Raw genomic sequence first — 24398 nt, forward strand, 5'->3', positions numbered from 1 at the left:
CGAAACCTTATTTTAGCTTTGTAAGTCCCCAGGCTTACCGCTAAGTCACCGAAAGGAAGGCATTTAATATTTGAGTTCATTCTGTAACATTATAAATAACTAAGAGGAGAAAGAAATATTTTAAGTATAGATTCAGACCTAAAACTATGTATTTCATTCTCATTTATTTTAGCACAATTAGTTTATACTGGTGATAAATGGGGTAATATTTGGGAAGAGTGGGAGGAGTAACGAAAATATAAATAATTTTAAATCAGATTTATCTAGAAAATAACCCTAAATATAGCGTATATATATATATATAATGCACAAATGCTTTCTGTACTTCCGTATGTCCGATCTCTGACAGTTTGATCACCTTCCAATTCTTTAGATCTCAACTAAATTTGGCATGTAACTTTAAGGCTCTTTAGGGGAATGACGTAGGAGGATATGGTTACCGTTCTAATAGAGATTTCATACCACTTCTATGGAGCCACCTATGTCTTTTCCGTGTGTTGGACGCGTGAGTCAGCTAGTTAGTAAATAAAATAATATTCTGTACACGTGTTGTCTCTACGATTTTAGAATTGTGCATCTGAGATTCCGTGTTTCGTGCCCCGTTACTACCAAAACGAAAAAATATATTTAAGAATGACGGTCAAATCTCACTATTCGATTAGACTAGTGATGGATGGTGTTGAGTAGCTGTCTTCCCTCTACTAGACGATCACTTCAAAATTAGGAACAGTTAGAGCAAATAGCTCTCGAGTAGCTTTGCGCGAAATTCATCAAACAGATCAAAATTTTAAATTTTGATACGATTTGTCAAGGTATTCAGCGCGCGTGGTATCAATACATCAGATAATGGTCTTTTCCTCATATTAAAAAGGTGTGAACAGCTCATATTAACAACAAGTCTTGATGAGTACGATAACAAATGATTGGAAGTTATTTCAAGTAACAAACGTAATAGACCGTAAGAATTACGTTTCCTCCACATAAACACACTCATTTCCCTTTTTATCCAACAGTTTGTTAAAAATAATATAAGGTAAGAGGCCCAAATATTTGTCTAAAATTTTATTTCTTACTGCTTTTAATAATCTCTGACACAAATATATAGTGATATAATCGAAGTTTTATTATTATTATTATTATTACATGTGTTTTGTAAACAGAAGGCGACATCTCTACACGTCTAGTACTACGCATGTATATTTTTGTATACAGCTACAGAAGGCGATAACTCCACACGTCTAGTACTACGCATGTATATTTTTGTGTACAGCTACAGAAGGCGTTATCTCCACACATCTAGTATTACACGTGTATATTCCTGTGTACAACTAGTTAACAGGAGGCGACATCTATACACAGCTAGTACTATGCATGTATATTTTTGTGTACAGCCACAGAAGGCGATATCTCCACACATCTAGTATTACACGTGTATATACCTGTGTACAACTAGTTAACAGGAGGCGATATCTCCACACATCTAGTATTACACGTGTATATACCTGTGTACAACTAGTTAACAGGAGGCGACATCTCCACACATCTAGTACTACACGTGTATATTCCTGTGTACAACTAGTTAACAGGAGGCGATATCTCCACACATCTAGCATTCCACGTGTATATTCCTGTGTATAGCTACAGGAGGCGATATCTCCACACGTCTAGTACTACGCATGTATATTTTTGTGTTCAGCTAGTTAACAGGAGGCGATATCTCCACACATCTAGTATTACACGTGTATATTCCTGTGTATAGCTACAGGAGGCGATATCTCCGCACATCTAATATTACACGTGTATATTCCTGTGTACAACTAGTTAACAGGAGGCGACATCTCCACACATCTAGTACTACACGTGTATACAGCTGTGTATAGCTACAGTTAACACGTATTGAGGAAAGAAAGCTCTTCTCTTTTCTACTTTGGCAATGTTGCCTTCACAAAGAATCTCAAAACGGATCTCCTGTTGTCAGATACTTCAGAAAATACCGATGTATTTTCGGTCCAAGCACTGCCATAAAAACGCCAGTGAAGTTATCTGTTCTTCAGCCCGTGACAGTCGAGTATAACCTTCCCGTTCTTCAGAGATAGTTTTATTATGCTCACTGATGGGTAGAAACTGGTTTGCGAGATGCTATAAATGACAAAGCAAGAGCGGGTTTTATTCTAAAGATTGTAATGACTCCTGCAAGAATGTTTAAAACAAAATAAAAAGCAGTAATACAACTGTCATTATAATGAAAGACTCTCGAAAGAAATTTAAGAGGTATTCTTTAACATAGTTTGTTCATTTTTCTTATCATTCGATATCATTCAAATGTAACTAAGATACGCAGTCCACGTAAAGAACATTTCTATGCTGCCCTAAACACTGTTTTGTTTATAAGATAAGGTCTATTGAGGGTTAAACACACTTCATAACAACGTTGTTACAGGTCTCGTGCTATTCTTGAAATATTTTCCAGGCTTATTTGTACGTAGTCTATTGGCCACATTTGCAGTAATGTCAGACGCTTCAATTCGTATTGTGAAGGACGACAAGGTTAACTCTTGGGAAGATTTCCACGGAATTTCCACTATACGTGTTACATGTACAAGTTTTGGCGTAATGGTCCACTAGAGACAAATCGAGGGACTTGACAGGTGTGCCATTGAATAGGATTACTGTGATATCACTTTTAAGCCATATTTATTGTGTGAGCCTTCATCAACTTCAAATTTTTATCTTCTTTGCAGTATTACGAGATATGTCCAGCTTCATTTCAATGACTTTTTGGATCAGAAGGTTCTCTGTTTTAACTATAGCCTTAATTTTGTATATGAAGGCAATATTCTAATGTTCTGGATTAATTTTGGATGTGGTTTCGAACAATAAATATAGTGAAATAAATCTATATTGTACTGATACTCATATATATATATATATACATCAATATAAATAAACTGGTAATTTAATTACCTCATTAATTTTTCAAAATGGGGGGGGGGCGAAATTTACGTTTATTTAAACAATTGGAATGGAACGTTCCTCTCGTTCCTCTCAATTGAAGCACGGGTTTCTAAAACCGTTGTTGCCCTAAGCACTCTGCTGTGCTAGTTTTTCCATCTCCATGGAAAACATTGAAGGTTTATCTATTCGAAATGTTATGTTATTTGGCTCAGTTAACAACCTTGCTATATTAGCATCCTTTTTCTGAAAATGCTGTAACATATTCTTTCAGCCATAACTCTACCAATCGTGACAATGGTTAAAAATGTGCAGCGAACCAATTATACAGGGTAAAGCAAAGGTGAATACACAGTTATTTCATTTAGAACTTAGTTCAGTTTCTAACTATTACTTCTATTACAATAATAAGATTAGTCCCAATCGTCTTCGTAATATTTTCTTTATTACCAACCGTATAATACCAATTTTCTCAAACTATACATAAGTGCTAAAATGTCACACGTAGTGCTACATTTTGCATCTAAGGTGACATTCCACTGCATTAGCATATGTAAGTTGTTCTGAGGAATATAAATTAACCTTTTCTATATGACATTAAGAAGTCAAATCCACTTAAAGTGAATCTTAGGTAAAAGTAAGTCGTCATAATTTATTCTAATTTACGTTTAACCAAAAAATATAATTGTTTCTTTCTTATGAACATTTAAGTATTTTACAGTATCGTCAGGTTATTGGCACGCATTTGGAACTAGCTGGGTTATAAATCGAAATTTACTTATTAAAGTGAAACTTATGGTTTTCTTAAAGTAACATGTAACTTGATATTTTCCTGCAAAGCCCTACAGTGTGGTGAAGTATCGTTAATAGCGAGAGTACCGAACTAACTAGGTAGCTTGATCTGATCGGAAGTCTAATACCTATTGGATTGCAAATGGCTACAGCAACATGATCGTTCAAGGACATCAAAAATTAGGGTTCTCAATTGGTCGAAGACATTTAAAATGGCGAGTGCGTCCCCGTGGAGATACCCCATAACTTTGAGTAATAAATATAGTATAAAGTAACTAAACGTGAGTATATAACTAGATGTACTTGCTCAGGATACCAGAAAGTGTTCTGTTTCAAGAGTAAATAAAACCAAAATTAAGAGTAACAAATATTTTTATTTCTTGCTTTTGAAGTTCATATGTCATACTGTTTTGCAATCTACAGAGTTCGTAGATCTTCTCACGATTCATGACATGCACACGTTTTACTGACGTCAAGACAGTTCAAGCTGCAACGTTAAGTGTCCCTTATGTGACGTAATTTTAGTGCTTACTGACTGACCGATAACACATTACTGTATAATGGTGCGAGTGGTTAAAACAGGTAACCCCTCCAGGTGTCCTTCGGCCCCCTTCTTTCGGGGAAATAAGTAGATACAGATGCGTTGACGTTTCACCACAGTTAACCCGGTACCATGAAGATGCTGGGTTACTTTTGTCAAAACACTGATTCATGTGTATTTATTTCTTTTTATATACCACTTTTAGTTATTTTATGTATTATTTAGCCCCATACTTATACAATATCAATGGATGGAATTTTGAGGAATGTCTTTCCCTGATCAAATTATTTCACAGTTGATCCATGTGACTGGTGGATGCTGTAGATATGAAATCCATCCAGTAAACTAGTTTAACGTATGTTGTATGGATTATAGGCTAAAAATAATTAGTCTATCCTTTCAATAATTTTACTCAAATGGGCACAGATAATTCATAAACAGTTAGGATAGGCATTATTGCTATCCAGAATGAAAATAGATCCAATGTCATCAGCAAAAAACTTGGCAATGTTTCCCAGGAACTTGTTCTTATAATGCACAACATTCTAATCATTATTCATAATTTCTGCTGACCCACCGAGAAAACGAACTTGAATGAAACGTGAAAAAGCTAAAACAAACAAAAAATAGTTCTCAAAAAAAATTACGCTTTGCTTTTAATCGATCTGAAAAGTTGACAAGACTGCGAAGTGATCTTTTTCTGTTAAAACTGTTAGTTAACCTTTATTCTTCTGGACATCTGTATCGCTACAGTCATTTTGTTAATATGTATCTACCTTCTCACTAAAAGGCTTTATATAACTTGTAAAACTATTATTTAACATTTGTGGCCAGAATCACAATAAACTATATATCTGTAATAATAGGCCATTTTTAGGACCATCTTTTAACACACGTGATTGTACATCGCTCTATTTACTAGTATATGCAAAAAATAACGATTGTTTGATATAACACGTGACCGTTTGAGAACTGTTACCTGTCTAAGATAAGCGGCAAATTAAAGTTTAATAAGTCTTTCAGAAGTTAAAATTGTGGTTGCCAGTTGCTGTTAACAGACTGAGGAGAAAAGGTAATTGAACAGGCTGAAAAGTGTAACATACATTAGACTGTCTCCCAATTAACCAACAGTGATCAGGATTCAACTATTTACAACAAGTGAACCATGCAAGAATATTGTAGAAACTGTATTATTGGCGTTGATAACTATTCTGAAAACTGCTTGACTAAGATGCAGGCTCGCTTTGAATGCTGCTTAGAGTCCAAGCACATAATGTGGTCTTATTAGACGCTTTTATCCTTTTCTGTGACCACTTTGTGACAATTTGATTTCAATGTGATTGAACATTTTTGGAATAACCTTATGTGTCACATTCTCTAACCTAATTATTTGCTAATCCGCCATGAACTAATTTCAGACTATACTCCTTGGCTACTTTCTACAAGGCGTGCAACGACGATCACCACAGTCACAGATGCCGAGACAAAAGCTAGGGTGCTACACTGATTGCACAAAAGTTGTTTGAACAGGTTTGGTATTGGGAGGAATCTGCTCTAATGGGGGTATTGGTCAATGTGTTAGGGCTTATAACAGTAAAAACCGCCCCTGCGTTGTAGGTTGGTTCTTAACAAAAAAACATTCTATTTATTCTCCCTTATTTTACAAATTTTGATAATATTTTAGAACTAAATATAACAATTCGAGCAGTTAAAACATGAGATAAAAAATGTAGAGCTAAAATCGTTTAAACTTTCTAACGTTTATTGTTTTGTTTTTGTAATTTCAATAACCTACAAAATTAGATATACAGAAAACTGATGTACTTTAAATGTATTCTAGGAATTCTTTCTGTATGCAAATTAAGGAACACCAATTAAATTTATTTTCAGTAAGATATATCAAAATATTTCGTATTCAACTTACTTAGAATAAACAAGATCAGCAATTATTTTTAATAACCCTGTTATGGAAAGTAGAATCAGATGAACAGTTTAGTGATTGTTCAGTTTTTATCAGTAGAGAGATAAAACGTTTTCATTATTATATGCTGTTACTCTGATCTCTTTAGCCATTTTATTTATTATTTAATTTCATAATTATTAAGCATTCGAACTGATGGAGGGCTTGCTCAGCTTGATTGTTATAATCATTTATTCTTCTAGAAATTTGCTATTCCACCAAGATGGGACAATTCAGTTACAGATTTTGTTGCCAAGTACGAAGTGTTGTTTTGAAACCTCTCAAATATAACTACATGAAAAACTTCCATGAAAAAATCAAACAATTTTAGCTTTGAAGTTGGCACGAAAACAAAAAAGGAAGGGGAGATGGGGTATGCGGATACCTCATTCTTTTCTAACTTGATCCGTTAACAGTTAGTTAGTTAGTTAGAATAATTATGAATTTCTAACCAAAAAAGTATTATAGTAAAGATTATGTTGGGATCTAACACTAAAACTGAAAAAGACGCAAGTCATTCAATATATTTTCTGACCATTCTGTGGATAGATTTCATAAAATAAGTAAGAATTTCAATGTTTAAAAATGCAATAATTTATTGTATAAAGTTAGAAGTAAAATATACAATTAAACCTCTACATGTTTCTCTGGAGATCACTTTACACGTTGAAGTTCTTAATTATGCATTGTATCATATTACACCTTAAAATTGTATGATAACCAACATATGAAACTACTCAACTGAAAACTGCAATAACTTTACTTAAAAAATTAACCAAGAACTTAAAAAAAATTAAGACTACTTACAAATTTAAATAAATCAAAAACTATTTTCTGTTTGTTTGTCTAAAATTGGAGGATATGTTTTTCCGAACTGAACTAATATACTTCCTTGCAAAACAAAAAGATCAAGGTGATTTTATATACTAATTGATGATACTTTTTATTTAGACTTAAAAAGTCACAAAAAGGTATTTGAAAAAGAAATCAGTTCACGAATATGTAGTTAAGTTAGAAAAATTATAAGCCAGAACTACAGCATTTCAAACACAACCAAATCATATATTGAAGAACACTACAAATTGGTATAACAAGAAACTAGGAAAATACAAATTATTATTAAAATACACTTCAATCGTATTGCAATAAACATTTTTATTAATCAAACTATTGGAGAAATTAAGAACGATAACTTATCATTGTGTTCAAAATATGTTCTTCATTTTCTGTTAGGATCTTAGTTATCATTGTACTCAAAATATGTCCTTCATTTTTGTTAGGATTTTAGTTATCATTGTTAAGTCAAAATATGTTTTTCATTTTTGTTAGGATCTTAGTTATCATTGTACTCAAAATATGTCCTTCATTTTTGTTAGGATTTTAGCTATCATTGTACTCAAAATATGTTCTTCATTTTTGTTACGATTTTAGTTATCATTGCATTCAAAATATGTCCTTCATTTTTATTAGGATATTAGCTATCTTTGTACTCAAAATATGCCCTTCATTTTTTGGTAGGATTTTAGTTATCATTGTACTCAAAATATGTTCTTCATTTTTGTTAAGATTTTAGTTACGATTGTACCCAAAATATGCTCTTCATTTTTGTTAGGATTTTAGCTATCATTGTACTCAAAATATGCCCTTCATTTTTTGGTAGGATTTTAGTTATCATTGTACTCAAAATATGTTCTTCATTTTTGTTACGATTTTAGTTATCATTGATACGTTCTTCATTTTTGTTAGGATTTTAGCTATCATTGTACTCAAAATATGTTCTTCATTTTTGTAAGATTTAGTTACGATTGTACTCAAAATATGGCTCTTACATTTTGTTAGGAGTTTTAGCTATCATTGTACTCAAAATATGTTCTTCATTTTTGTTAAGATTTTAGTTACGATTGTACTCAAAATATGCTCTTCATTTTTGTTAGGATTTTAGCTATCATTGTACTCAAAATATGTTCTTCATTTTTTGTTAGGATTTTAGCTATCATTGTACTCAAAATATGTCCTTCATTTTTTGTTAGGATTTTAGCTATCATTGTACTCAAAATATGTCCTTCATTTTTTGTTAGGATTTTAGTTATCATTGTTCTCAAAATATGTCCATCATTTTTTGTTAGGATTTTAGTTGTCATTGTACTCAAAATATGTTCTTCATTTTTGTTAAGATTTTAGTTATCATTATGCTCAAAATATGTTTTTTCATTTTTTTAGGATTTTCGAGAAGATCGTGCATTTTTTCTCAACTTTTGTAGAGTTAATCCCACTATCTTTCATTCTCGGCTTTTATGTGTCTTTCACGGGTACAAGATGGTGGAGTCAGTACAGGGCCATCCCTTGGCCTGACAAGTAAGTTAAAGTCCTTATAACAATGAATTGGAAAATATGTACAAACTGTTGTACACACGAACTCGCGTTTATATATAGGAACAAAATGATTTACTTAGTTCAAAACCTTCCAACTGATAGTTCTTCATCAAGGGCTAAAAGATATAAATATACCAACTACGATGGATTATATCTAAAAAAAATATTTAAAAAATATAAAATATTTAGTATTTAACTATTAACTTTTTATTAATAGTAGTTCGAAAACAAACAATAACTGACATTTCAAGAGTTTTATTAATAATTTAAAACGTTTGTTAATAATGATGTTTATTATTAGATATGTACAAATTAAGTTTAGCATATTTTATTATGCAGTACAGATGTTACATATTCCACTCTTTTACAATGTATATCCTTCAGATATGAAAAATATATTTCAAATTTACTAAAGCTCTAATTCAGAACCCGATAAATTCACTATGAATTATGATAGTAGCTTTGACACTTTTTCAGAGATTACTTTAAGTTTTGAGAGAGGTTTGGCACTTTTGAAAAGATTGGTTTTAGCTTTTAGAGTCAAGACTAGCGTGTACTCTGCTGCATCTTCATTTTATTGTTCATTGTTCATCGACGACATGTTACAGGTTTGTGTTTTGATTTTTTTACACAGTTTAAATTCACGTTGCATTCAGTGTTGTCAGTCTTCCATTTTTCACTTAATTTCTGTAGCTTTCTTCATATTTCTATTTTATTTGTTACAGTAAGGCCATGAGTGGGTTAGTGGTTAGTATGTTGGTTTACGAATCTGATAGTTTTCTTTTCGCGTCCCCTTACTGGGCCACAAAGAAATTGCACTCCAAAATTTATGGTCGTGAGCGCACTATAAAGAGTGATGTTCAAATTCCATTATTAGAATATATTAGTCCAAGGATTGGCGGTGGGTGTTGTTGACTAGTTCCTTCTCTCTAGTCTATCAGTTCAAAATTAGGGACGACTGCTGCGCATATGTTTTGTTTAGATTTTCGAAAATTTATAAAACCAAAGAAAACCCGTTATAGTGAATAAAATGAATTTTATTTTGGGTAGGTGAGTATAGTTTTTTAAATTTTATCAGCAACAAGGTGGTCATTTGTTTAATTTCACCAAACAAGCCTTATACTATGATAATTAAATATCTCTGTTTATATATATACTCTGGGTCCCAGAATATTTCAATGCCGCATTGATTAAACTTTTCTGGTTCCGTAACCAGGAACAGTTTGGTGTCAAAGTGGTTTGATATATTTCTTCATCTTGACTTTATCTTTTCTCTCTCACGCTCTTCTGTAAGCTATTTTGCAAGAGAAATCTCTGTATAGTAAACATGTGTTTAGTAGTAAAGAGGAGACCAATGTATATCTTTGTGTGAGATCAGAGGAGACTGTTCACAACTCAGGTCATCGATAGATCGCTGGTAATATCAGCCAATCTTTTAAAGTCACATCATAAAGAAGATTTTGATTGAAAGCTACTGTTAAAGGTCTCTTATCCCAGCCATTCTGCCTCGTATTTCATAGCCAGCTTGAGAGATTTAGGTTAGTCTAACGCTTTCCCTTCTTGGTCCCGACTGCTCCATTTAATGTAGATAGACTGCCATCTGAGTTTTGTCCCTCTGAGTCATCAGGGGATCCAATCAGTATGAGGCCTCTAGAGAATGATATCTGGATGTCATGGCATAGTACAGAGTTTTATTATTAGACTTAGTTAAAAAATACCTTTAACAGCGAGGATACCCAACTGATGAAACAATGCATTATAATATTTATAAGTAAGATTATGAGAGCAGTATATTTAACTAACAACACTCTTTATCGGTTTGAGTTTTGTTTTTATTTTGATCTAAGTAAATAGCTTGCTATGATCGGAAGTTAACAATAAGTACATCAAGGACACAAAACTAATAAAACAATATTTAGTCACCGTCAGATTAATTCAACCACTGGGAAAAAACCGTCATTTTGTCCACTTTGGTTTTTACCCCGAAAAACTGAAAAAGTCATCTGTTTTGCTAGGGATGACAGGGTTGGAGATACATTACAGCCAAAAGAACATAATTTACGAACCTGAATGCAAAATCTACGGAGAGACATCCATAGGTGAAACAGAACGACCCCTACATACCTGCGTCAATCAACACACCAATCCCCTAAACAAATGGGAACCAACAAAGAAGTGTTTCAGCTCACTATTATTTATATAACCATGATCTTCCACCATCGAGTAAGCCTTGCCGTTTCAACATCAAATTTTAGCAAAGACAAAAACTTCAAAGAAGGAAAATAGACCGAATCAACCTTCATAAGGACAAAAACAACCTAACATCAACAGTGTTGGTGTATATAATTGCCCTTCCTCCACAGAAGATAAGATTTACAACTTGGTTATATTAATTTGTATATCAGTGTATAAAATTTACAGCTTGTCACAATTTTATTTTTATTTTAATAATGTTGAAAACAAATAATATATTTAACTTGTAAGATTTACGATAATCCTTTCATAATTATATAAAAACAAGGTCAACAACAATTTACAACAAACTCGCACACCAGAATTAAAACATCAGTTATAAGTTGAAAAATTCTTATGTGTGTTTCTGTACTACAGCTCCTTGAGAAAGGTGTCCGAAAAGCTGAGAAATGAAGATTTATTTCATTTGATATCAAAGGACGCCCAGTTCTCAATAATGTTATCTGATGTTTCGTGGGATAGTTGTGTTGTATCCAACATTTCTCTGTGTGTGAGGCTACTTTACGTATAATGTTTCGAGACGTCATCACGATGAACCTATATTTATATAGCATTTCAAGAATGTGTAGCATTAATGTTATTAATTTATTATTGTATATTATTCAGCCGACAAGCTGTTTAAAATACTAAAAATAAATATTAAGCCTAACCTATTATTCGGGAATTACACCCTTCATCAGTAACTCTTATGAGGGCAAAACGAAATTTTAAGACTAGGCTTCAAAGAGTGGTGGAATATATATATTACATATATGGTGTTTTGAGATGTCGTTTATTTTTACTACTTTATCACTGTAATATGCATGGAGTGGAATAGAAATACTTCCAGGTTCTTGTTGGCCAGCTATACGGAGAATGTTAATTTTGAAAGTTTGGAATGTTTAATTTCAGTTTTGAGAGAAAAGCAATACTGAGTTGTATAATTTTGAATTTTCTGACTTTGTTCTCTGTTTACCAACTACATGCTATGGATTTGTACCTTAATATCCTTACAATTGAAATTCAAGTTTCACTAAACATTATAATTCATATTTCAAGCTTTCATTTATTTAACTTTTTTGTGGTTTTTCAGCCCTTTTTTTATTTAATCTTGTTCTTTAGTATGAACTAAATGTATTTTTTGTACAGGCTACTTCTTCATTTAACTGGCAATAGGTCAGTTTCTTTTTACTCCATCAGTTCAATCCTTGATCCACTTGTTATTGTGATGAACAAACACCCATATTCAAAGTCTCAAATACCACATCCTTAGAAATAAAGATAAATAAAACTTTAATGCTTTAAAGTTCTCATACAGAAAGAACATTTTGATATTAACATTTATTTTGTGATTATGTTTTTTACTCTAATGACTGTGATAATAAATGGTTTGGTTCTAATACTTTTTGCCTCCTCTTCTGGGATGTAGGATAATGAACATAATAGCACTGTATGTGTCAGGAGCCGACGAGAGTAGCCGCATGTTGCGTCGAACGTTGATGCGTTACCTGAATCTCTCCCTTGTTCTAGTGCTGCGTTCCATCAGCATGGCAGTGAAGAGGAGGTTTCCTACTAAGGATCATCTAATTGAAGCTGGTGAGGAACGATTCTAGTCAGTGTTGAGGATATATTAGCAAGTAGAGAGACTGACAAACCTTTGCATGAGCTAAGGTGACTTGTGCAAAAGACACAAGCAAGAGAGAGAAATTTTATTCGTTGTACACTTCTGTAGAGAATTTTGAGCATAAGGATTTTTTATCCCTAAAAAGTTATATTTCTATCCTCATTACCAATGACTTCATTAACGTTATATGAATGTTATAAAATAAAACTTACTGCTTTAAAAACTGATGAATTATTATCATTAAAGTAAAATAAGTCAGACCGCTTCTGATTCAAAGGCTTTGATATTTATATTTTCATAAAACGAGGATTTTATTTTTATACCTCTAAAATCCATTATTTGTGAAGTAATATCTTTAAACTAAGTCCAGTTTTCAAAGCAATAATGTACATTATATCCGAAAATAAGTTTGCGGTCATAGGGAAGTTGGAGAAAGTTTTGAAAAAATAACCAAAACTTAACAAACGTTGTCAAAGCAATGTAGCATACATATACATACTGCTGTTACTTTAAACACATTTTTGGCAAACGTCACGTCTTCAGGAATTGTGGTTGTTTTAACTTTCAAGCAAGTTACCTCAATCTGCCCACTATAACGATATTAAAAAAATCTAATTGTCCAGTGTGTGATAAATGAATTGTAATTGTTAAGACTACCTTACTCCATTACGAGCGTAATGTTTGTGTAAAATCTCTAATCTTTAATAAAAATACTGTGGTTGCTTGACCCGCTTCTGGAACGATAAGTGTAACTTGTTGTTTCGCCAGTTCTTCTGAATGATGAGTAAAGTTAAATCAAATAGATAATACTTATAAAACAAAATAGATAATGATAATAAATAATTGGTGTTAAAATGAATAAATGCTATTGTGTTATTAATCCTTACCCAAATTCGGATTTGCAAATTACTAATATAAAATTGAATAAAAAATACACTTCATCAACTTAGTTCAGTTCACATCATAATAGCTGTTCGTGTAATTTCATAATATAATGTAATGTCTCAACCACTATTACGTCTGTTGTATCCCAGTCAGCCTGGTGAGTTCTGGTACTGTGTAAAAGGCCTCGTCGGCAGTGACTATAGCAGATACAATATGGTTAGCATATTGTTATATATTTCTCTTGACTTTCACTCATAAGTTTCTACAAGAAGCAATGGATGATAAACTTAAATATCCTTATTATACTGATATAATTACCATTTCTTACATTTGGGTGATAATTCAAATAGATTAAATAAAAAGAATTAAAACATGGGACTGTGAGATATTAGATTATATTTTCTGTGTTTATTTGAACAACATTTCAATATTTTTAGAGGTCAACATCAGTCTTTTCGTAATTGAAGATTGTTCAACCGTATTCTTAACACTCACGTGTCATATAACAAAAATAAAATAAAATAAACGTTCAGTGTTAATGCTAACACCAGTTAATTCCTTTAAATTCGCATGTGTTTCAAATTCTCACTCGCTTGTTATCCAACCGCCATCTTGGTAGGTTAACAGAAAAAAAACAAAAAAGTTAGCTTTTTCACATGACTTCAGACAAAAGCATATCAGTAATGGGTGCTTTTATCCACCCTCCTTTAGCAAACATAGCATCATAAAAAACAATTTACTGAATATAGATGTAAAACATTCAGAGCTTGCCTCCACTATCAAGGCAGACGCATATGTGACTGAGGAAGAATGTTAATCACGATTATTTTTCTCTCATTTAACTGAGATGGTTGGACTGCAGCCCCGCAGCACGGTATTTATACTTGGGGTAATTTATCATGTGCTTATATGGTTCATCTTTACTTGGATATTGTGAGATCTTCGCCTTTACGTCGGCTAATACCCTGGAATTCTAGCGACCTCTGGGATTTTTGTTTCAATTAAAATATGCCATATACTAAATTTAGAGCACTGGTAGATCCTCTAAGCGTCTTATATCCATTTATAAGTCAGGAAAAGCAGACGTTAAAATTATTCTAGTGTGACCTACGTTATTCAACATTTTTTCTTTTATAAAACTGTGCGGTAATTTTCATATATATAATTAACATATAAGAACAAGTGTTATTTATAACTTATCATTCAAACACTCTTGCCAAAGCTGTCGAGACACGAAGCAGTTAGGAGATTAATATACCTTTAATATCAAAAGGACCGCTTTGGAAATTAATAATGTTGCTTTTTTCGTTTAACTAATAAGTCCAATTGAAGTAACTGACATCAAGAGCAAAACGTTTAGAATAAAATAGCTCATTTTACGACAGTTTAACCAGCCGTTATTTTTCTCTGTCAATTAAACGTTTGTTGTTAATTATTTTTTGTTTCCAGACGATCCACCAAGCTACAGGAAAGTTAATTAAACAAAAAGTTCTTCTTACAGGATTCCTAACGAAAGCGGAACTAGAAATGTTTCTCTCTGTGCCCTCAGTAGAATTTAACACTTTTTGGATTCCATGCACTTGGTTCATTAATTTGCTACGAGAGGCCAGACAAGAATGCCGAATTACAGACTCAAACGGACTCAAGCTCATTATGGAGGTATGCTTTTATTACAATCAAAATTATCATGCTCAAATAATGGAAATATTTGAATCGTGATTAATATATCTGTATATATATATATATATATATATGTGTGTGTGTATGTGTAACATAACTTATTTATTTATGTATATATATATATATATATTCATTGATGTTTTACAGAAGTTATATTACGAAAATTAAGTTAAGTAAAAAAGCTTAAGTTGCTGATTGATTAGATTCTTTTTCTATTAGTTTAGACTTTTTATGAGCTTTATGTCAATGATTCAACAAACTTTCACTTTCATTTCTTGTTTTACCAAACGTCATTTTTAGTGAATCCTGTTAAATTATTTTATGGCTTCTGAAATTTTACTGTTAACTTTTAGAAAATAGCAGAATTTCTAATCAAAAACCTGTCAATTCCTTTCCATTTGTGCATGTTCTCGTTTATTTCAAAGCAAGCAAGAAAATTGTGTATTAACTTATAGGAATAAATATTGTGCCAATTGAATTCAGTTGAAAGTTGTGCGTGGTAAGATTTTCGTTCCTTTGTTTGCTTCGGATATTCGCGTGATAACCGTCTCTATAATGATAGACTAGAGGATTTTGGTTTTATTTGCCTGTTGAATTTCGCGCAAAGCTGTTTGAGGGCTACATGCGCATCCTTAATAAAAAGTGAAAGAATAGAGAGAAAACAAAGTGCAGATCACTATTTTATGACAACAGGATGCAAACCATCGACCTCCAGATTCACAGTCTGGCACCCTAATCACTATCTGTATTACTTGTCTGATTTATAAGATTTTACGCTTTGATAATCCACCTAGTTTTCGATACGTGTTTTAAATCTCACAAGAGTAAAGAAATAAACACGGAACTGTACAGTCACTACTTTTACAACAGCAAACATGTACAAAATTTTTAATTTCTTTGTGCGATTTCTAGTTTATATCAGACAAACAACATTATTTGCAATATGTTTATCTTTTACTTGATTATAACATCAGGTATTATAAAAAACTAACAAATATAGAAGAATGACGAACGGAGAGAAAGCAACTTTTAAATTTGTATCCTGATCGTTGACTTTTCTGTGTAGATTTTTGTGATTGCAAGCATATAAGCATGTGGATAAGAGCAGTATCAAATTACTTCTTTTTACTGACAAATGTTAGTCAACAGATTTTTTTTTTACTTTCTGTTTTAAACGACCTTCAGATTACTTTGTTTTAACAGCGTACTAATACGCCATTTCAGCTCGTTTAAAACATTGTATTTTTGTACACTAGAAAGATGAAAAACAAACGTTACGTAATGCAATTTCAAATAGCCTAAGGCTGAGTTAAATTTTAATTTAGATTTAGTAATTAGATAAATGCCGATATATATCCAATTTATGGTATTTGCCAACAAGATTGTTACACAGTTTTCTTTTTTTTTAATACAAATATGTTTTAATATACAAACAATAATACAATTTACAATAACGGTTATCACAAATAGTTATTACAAACAGCGATTTATACACAAAAGTTTTACAAATTTACAAGCAATATAAAGTCTTCTTTCTAGTCTAGAACTTCCTTGATATTTTATCGAGGGGTCACGATGAGCGAGTTGATTACGAGTTGATGTAGGTACATGTCACTTAATAGGGAGCTAGCTAGCTCTGTGGTCTTCACTGATCACACGCCGATTTTTTCCATCCATGAAGTTGGGTAATGTTTTCGTTAAAATGCTAATATCCGATGTGAATCCACTGAAGTTAAATGGTTGGTAATGTTCGAAATTTATAAATGTTCCTGGTCAATATATTTGAAGTGTCCCGATTAATAAGCGTTATGACAATCACAGTTATAGCTTCCGAAGTTTATAGCACACCAACTATAGCAAACCAATAATATATACTGTTTTTTGGCGCGTGGCGTTGGTTATACTTATAAGTGTGTGTTTACGTACACACATATATTGTTGATTCTTACATTCGAGAATCTTCTACAACTTTAGAGAATAGGCGGAAGTTTCGCAATACATATTTAACAATATGTGTTATATACATTTCTAAATATAAATTTAATTTAAACAAACATCGATATTAAAATAAATATATAATAGTAAATCCGTCACAAATTCTACATGGAAGCAAATTTGGTCTAGTACTTGGATTCATGGTTCACTTGTCATTGCCACAAAAATACACACTGCACGTGCGCTATAAGATAACAGTCAAACCGATCACACAAGAGTTGGTTGTTGGCATTGCTGACTTATTCCTTTTCCTCCGTCGGTTCAGAATTAGGGACGGCAGATAGCCCTCGGATACCTTCGCGAGGCCCTCAGTAGGTTAATGGTAACATTACGGACTTACAACGCTAAAATCAAGGGCTCAATTCACTATGATAGGCAGTCTGTTGGTAGCCTATTCTGTAGCTTTTCGCTAAAAACAAACAAACAAAAGCTCCACGAGAAAATCATGAAACGAAATCAATCCTACATCTTGTAAAGTGGTTCTACCAACACTATGCTTTACACAGTTCTACAGTTTCAAGCTAGTTCAGTTCGTTCGACATTATGATTTACTCAGTCCTGAAAGTTACAAACTAGTTCGAGATCTTCCTCCTATTTCTTAAATTTAGTTTTATATTTTAATATGTATTGAACTTTATTGATATAATGTTTTATTCTATAGTATAATTTCCTTTCTTTGGTTTCGTTATAACTATATATTTAACCTTTTTTTAACAGCTTAATTGTTTCTAGTACTTATGTAATGATTTTATGTTTTCATTGCATTCATAAAACGATATTAGAGCTACTCCTGTCGCTTCATTTCTAACACTCTTAAATTATTCACTACTATCTTCTCAAATATAAACTGTTCTAATTTTAAAACTTTTAAATTTACTACATAATCTGCGTACTTACAGTTTTTAGATACTAACCCAAAATACAAACCTCAAGTGTGTTCTCTTTGTTATTTCTAATTTTATGTTATTGCCAAATTTGGTAAATATATATTCTCCATCCTTTTTACTCTTTTTTTTCAAAATCTAAAAATTATCATTATAATCCTGTTATTTCATTTATTCTTTATTTCATATTTCAGTAATTGAATTGGAATTTGCTTGTATTGTTGTGAAATTTTAAAACCTGAAATAGTTATTTTAAATTGAGTACATTTTGGTGTAAGTTTGTCCTTTGGCATCTCTCTAAGAATTCAAGATATAATGATGTTTTATAATATTTGTAATACAACTTGTAGTTTTCCTAAAAACATTTTAAAATCATATTTATTTATTTATTAGCACTTTAGAAAGTCTACGAAGAAATAAGAATTTCACCAATTCGCTGAAAGTCCACCAAATATCTTTCAACATTATATGAGAACCTAACTCACTATTGGTCCCTCTTCTTTATATTTTAGTAAAAAAATGCCTGGTGTAGAACGTGGTTGCATTTCTGAGTATTATTTGATTTCAACAGTATTATCTGGTGGTTTATCCTATGAATCTCTATCTATAAACAAGGCAACTGTATTTGAATTTACTCTTGAACGTTTAGATGTAATGACGACCTTGAATCTCAAAACAAAAAATTAACTAACCTTACTGAAAACACATAAAATCTTAATTTGAAGTGAAACGTATCTAAATTCAATAATTTGTCTTTCATGTTTAATTTGTGATATCCTATTAAAAATAACATGATACTTTCCTATAGAGATAGTAACCCCACGTTTATCGAGCTTATGAATTTACTTCAAAGGCTTGCTCGTTTGTTTTAGCGCAAAGCTACACTGCGATCTGCCCTTCACGGGAAATCAAACATTGTAAATCCGTAAAATTATCACTGACTTACTGGAAGATAAAGTTCTTATGTTGCAGTATGGTTTAGCTCTTCATAAAATATGCCACCCTTCCTAATTTTGAGCTACCTACCAGAGTGAAGAAAGCTAGTCAACAGAACCCTGCCATCCACGCTGAGGGACTGACTTTCGTTTATGCTATTATTCACGTGATTCTTATAAAAGATGAAAACCTCATCATTCGCCACACTTGTCTGTAAAACTAGTCGTAAGGCCGCGTTATGCTGAATTAATGAATTTAATTCAATTAATTCATCGTGAGTAAATTGATACTCAGCGTTGGTAAATATGAACATTAAGATTAGACAGTTCGTGACACACGGACGTTCATATTAATTAGTACAATACAGAATTTTGTTACTATAGCAACAGGAAGGAACACAAAGATCAACTCTGCTACTTATTGTTACACTATAGGATCCTGTTACTATAGAAACAGATGAACGAACTTGTTGTTATGTGTTTATTTTATTATGAACGTTATTTAGATTAAATTTGTATTTAAAAATATGCGTAACTTATAGTGTTGGATATGTATTGCGTGTAACGAATTTGTTATATATTTATTTTAATGTAAACGTTTATTTGGATTGAGTTTATATTTAAAAACATACCTAGCTTACAGTGTTAGTTACGTACTGCGGAACTCCCGCCAATTCTCCAAGGTTGTAGAATATTCGTGAACGTAAGAATCGACAATATATCCACTTCCATAACCGGTTAAATATAGCTCAGTATTGTTGTCGGAATATTCGAGAAAATCTTTCCCGCGCCTATAAAAACAGCCAAGGTGACGCGCCAAAAAAAGAAAGCTTAAAACGTTAGCTAGGAACCAGCTATAACCGTGTGCTATTAGTGATTTTGCCTCCCCTTATCAACCGGAAAATTTACGACATTTGACCACGAACAGTTATAAATTTCGAACGTCAGTGGATTCTCATTGGACGTTAGTATCTTTCCGAAAATATTACTGTATTCTCATCAGATATTAATAGTTTTATGAAAACATTATCTCACTTCAACGGACCAACAAACTCAGTGTGGTGACCAATGAGACAAAGCTAGCTAGCTTCCCGGCAGTCGTACGTACATCGACTTGAAGTTACCTCGCTAGATATCAAGGGAATTCCAATCTAGAAGGAGACTTGTATGTTGTTTGTAAGTTAGTGAAATCTTTGTTTGTAGTAACTAGTCATAATAATTGTTATTGTAAATTATACTGTTGATTATATATTAAAACATATTTGTGTGAAAAACGAAAACAGTGTGTATCAATCTTGTTGGCAAATAGCATAAATTAACTAAAATATCGGCATATTTCAAGATACTAAATCCAGAATACAACTCAACTATTAAATCTAAATTATATAACTCGACTTCGGACAATTCGCAATACGTAACATAATACAAAGATCAACTCTACCACTTATTATTATCAACAGAATCCTATTACTATAGAAATAGAAATGAAAACAAAGACCGACTCTGCCACTTATTATTATAATACTACAGGATCCTGAACGAAAACAAAGATCAACTCTACCACTAGTTTTTACACTACAGGATCCTGTTACTATAGAAACAAGAATGAAAACGAAGATAAACGTTGCCACTTATTGTTACACTACAGAATTATACTATTACAGAAAACAAAGAGAAAAGTTTCCTGTTTGTATAACGCGAAGAAATTGAACAATTGTTTTCTGTATTTAGGTTTCTACAACTGTCTTTTAACCATCATTTCTTACTTATACTGTTCTTGAACTGCATCATCCATAGCCTATATCATCCGTCTACTATCTCATCGCTTATCTAACCCTCTCCCCCCCCGTATTACCTTATCCTTATACCATATCGTTCTACATCATCACTTACATAAGCGCTGAAATTACTTGCAAGTTTAACACTACTAATTTTGCTATGCTGACTCAACATTTCTTATTTTGCTAAATCATGGTGAAATGATTTTGCCAAGTAATCAGTAACGTGATGCAAGCAAATTTGCGGATAATCATATACAATGTTTCAGTTACAGTAAAACTTTATATGCTTTTTACGAACACTTTCAGCATGTTAAACTTCAGCAAAATTTCAAGAACAGAAAACGAAAGGATCCCATATTACATTAAAAAGCACTAGAATCTCAAAAAATAAGGTAATGGAAAAAGAAAAAATTCCTAACGGTGTCATTATTGGATACTGTTCAATCTAGACTGTTGGTTAAAACTCTACATAAAATCAACTGTTACAATTGTTAGTGTTGTCAAATGAACAAGAGACATTAACTCTTTCTGCATATAAATTTTTCAGGAACTCACTCCTGGCAGTCGTGTTATCCATTTACAAAAATTCCCCGCTGGAACAGCTGTAAGTTAACGGAATTACAATGCTAAAATCCTGGGCTCGATTCCCTGCAGTGGACACAACAGATAGCCCAATTTGACTTTGCTCTAAAGTAAACAAACAATTTACAAGTCTACACAAGTTTTGTTGGTTATACATCGTAAAACTTTTGTTTATTTAGACTCGGGCCTGAAAGTTTTATCCATTATACCTAAATTTCACAATTTATTGATATATTACATTAGTTGTTGCAATTGGTTAGTCCTATGGTTATAGACTCTCACGTGATCCTTTTTTAAATTATATTTTATTAGACTCAGTTCTTGTAAGTTGTATCCCATCTGATGATGCCTGGTTAAACATTGTGTGTAAAATAAACAAAAGTTTTACTGTGTACAACCGATAAAAACATAGTTCTTTCTACTATTTAATTCACTTTTCGGAGCCCTTCGAAACTAAGAAAGTTTATCGTCACTGTGAATAATTTTTCCACCATTCTTGTCCTAAGATTTTACAACTATCAATAATCTAGGCCTAAACCTAACAAGAACTGCCTTCCCTAACAGCAAGAATCATTCGGACCTTAGTCTAATAACAATTACAATTCAAGTTACCCATGAAAACATACTATGTCACCAGAATATCTCTACTCTTCATAGGACTAACTTTATCTGTTTTTATACTTGGAGTCTTTTTTCGCAACTTATGCCTTCCTTCCACGAACATATACTATAGCTTCGAACTATGATTCTTCTGCGAAATATACCTTTAGTTGTCTGCAGAAAATGAGCTTCTTACCAAGAAAACCAGGTTAAATATTCTCTTTATACAAAAGTGTCGGAATCATCATATTATTTCTAAGTTTCTTCAATGCAAATTAAAAAGTATTAATTCGCAATTCGCCAAAATAATAAGAACAATGCAATACAAACTGCGTTATGAACGCATCCTTGAAAATTACAGACTGTTATCAAAGTTAAACAAAGCTATTTCCCAACAACATCAAGATGTAAAAAGCAATTTTGACTAAAAATGATTAAGTTTCTCGACTTATTAATGATAATGCCATCAATTCCAAAAAAGAGTAATTGACAGGCATTCTAAGAAATTTGAAAAACTGAAAAGGACACACACACAAAAACAACAAACAAAAAAAATAACAACAAATATCCAGATCTTCAAGTAAACAGGCTTTCTTCCCTTCCGCTACTTTGCAAAAACCAGTTGTTTTTAACCTTTCCAGCCGCCAGATATCCACTGATGAAATTCATTTCTTATGAAAAGGTTTCAATTACTCTATTGCACCCAGAACTCTCCCTACACTTGAATTCCGGATATTCAGGAATGTATCAGTTCATCAAATAAACCCACCTCTTCTTATGTTGCTACAAATTCAAGAACTCATGTTACAAATTCTTCCGACATCATTCACGAAAGTGCAAATAATCAAGATCATTCGTTAAATAACCAAACGCTCTCTGAAACCTATAGTTACTCATTATGTCTTTATCCAAAATTTCAAGAAGATAGTCAAATTTTACCCAATCTTCATGATTTTCGTTCCCATATTTTGAAACTTCTGGACAAACCTATACTGCTAAAATCAAACCTTTCTCCAAAAGAATATAAAGGACTAAAACTATTAAAAAGGGATGAAAGCATAATTTTACTGAAATCTGACAAAGGTAATACTGTTGTTATCATGGATCGGATAGTAAGTACACCAGCAAAAGATGCACACACTCCTCAATTATTCATCTCTGCCATGATATAAAAGACTGTTTAGCATAGGTAATATTAATTAATTATTTTGTGACTTAATATTTTATTATAGTTTTGTGTGTTTTTGTAATAAGAGAGTTAAAAGCAGACGATTGTTGGAAGTTGTGTTTATAATTAATTGGTGTTGAGACTATCGAACGTCGCGTGCAATACATTGATGACGAAAATATAGAGATTTTTAGAAGGCGAGCAGACTATTAAGTGATAAATATATAAATAGTGTGAGACGAGCGGAAACAGCAGACAGGCAGAGCAAACGAAAGACCAGAGAACGGGAAGAGATCCAAAAGTAAAGCTGAGTGAAAGAGAGTTTCGGTCACAGAAAGGTTAGAAAACGTAAAGGGAAAGGCCTAATGGTTGATATTTTGCAGTGAGATTAACAGTTTTCTGACATTTTAGAAGAATAAGTTGTTCTCGTCCAAGGGTGTTCTAAAGCAATTGAACCTGCTTGTATGGACTTTGGCAAAAAAAACAGACGATTATTGGAAGTAAGCCTACATACGAAAAAGCAGACGACTATCGGAAGTTAAGGATACACCTGCAATAACTCAACGAGGCAGATAAAGTGAATTATACATGGAATACTAGTACGATAGAAATAGAGAAAGGTAATTCGGCTTGTCAACTGAAATTCTAAAGCAATTGAATAGGCCGAAGTGGACTTTTGACAAGAGAAGAGAACTATATATGGTGTTTATGATATACCTATAATCTCTGTAGCGTAAAGAATTTGTTGTACATACGTTTCATTTGTTCTAGTTTTATTTAAGAAAGGACTTGTATCACTGAAATTTCTGGGGAAGAATTTCTACGGAAAATTAACAAACGAACACAGAGACGTAACAAATTGGTGTCAGAGAGTGGGACTGAAAAGAAAAAAAAATGGAAACCAGAAGTGGCAAATCAAACTACAGCTTAGCAGATTTGATGGCAACAATACAAGAACAGCAAAAGAAACAAGAAGAACGAGAAAAGAAACAAGAATAGAGATTACAGCAGTTGTTGGAGGAAAAAGAAAAGAAACAAGAAGAGAAATTACAGCAGTTGTTGGAGGAAAAGAAAAGAAACAAGAATAGAAATTACAGCAGTTGTTGGAGGAAAAACAAAGGAAAAAAGAAGAGAAATTACAGCAGTTGTTGGAGGAAAAGAAAAGAAACAAAAAGAATGGGAGAAGAAACAAGAAGAGAGATTACAACAGTTGTTGGAGGAAAAAGAAAATAAACAAGAAGAGAAATTACAGCAGTTGTTTGAGGACAAAGAAGAGAAATTACAGCAGTTGTTGGAGGAAAAGAAAAGAAACAAGAAGAGAAATTACAGCAGTTGTTGGAGGAAAAGAAAAGAAACAAGAAGAGAAATTACAGCAGTGGTTGGAGGAAAAGAAAAGAAACAAGAAGAACGAGAA

General features: G+C 32.4%; 1 protein-coding gene across 1 annotated transcript in view; it reads left to right on the forward strand.

Moving 5' to 3' along the window:
- Window positions 1-24398, forward strand: part of LOC106462430 (bestrophin-4-like) — a 72679-nt gene that overhangs the window by 1208 nt on the left and 47073 nt on the right. Inside the window, exons 2-4 of the mRNA XM_013922355.2 lie at window positions 8466-8600; window positions 12280-12446; window positions 14861-15018. Coding sequence (XP_013777809.1) covers window positions 8466-8600; window positions 12280-12446; window positions 14861-15018 — 460 coding nt within the window. The remainder of the gene's footprint in view (window positions 1-8465; window positions 8601-12279; window positions 12447-14860; window positions 15019-24398) is intronic.

Source organism: Limulus polyphemus, unplaced genomic scaffold (genome assembly GCF_000517525.1).
Source record: "Limulus polyphemus unplaced genomic scaffold, Limulus_polyphemus-2.1.2 Scaffold1165, whole genome shotgun sequence".
NCBI classification, from domain to species: domain Eukaryota; kingdom Metazoa; phylum Arthropoda; class Merostomata; order Xiphosura; family Limulidae; genus Limulus; species Limulus polyphemus.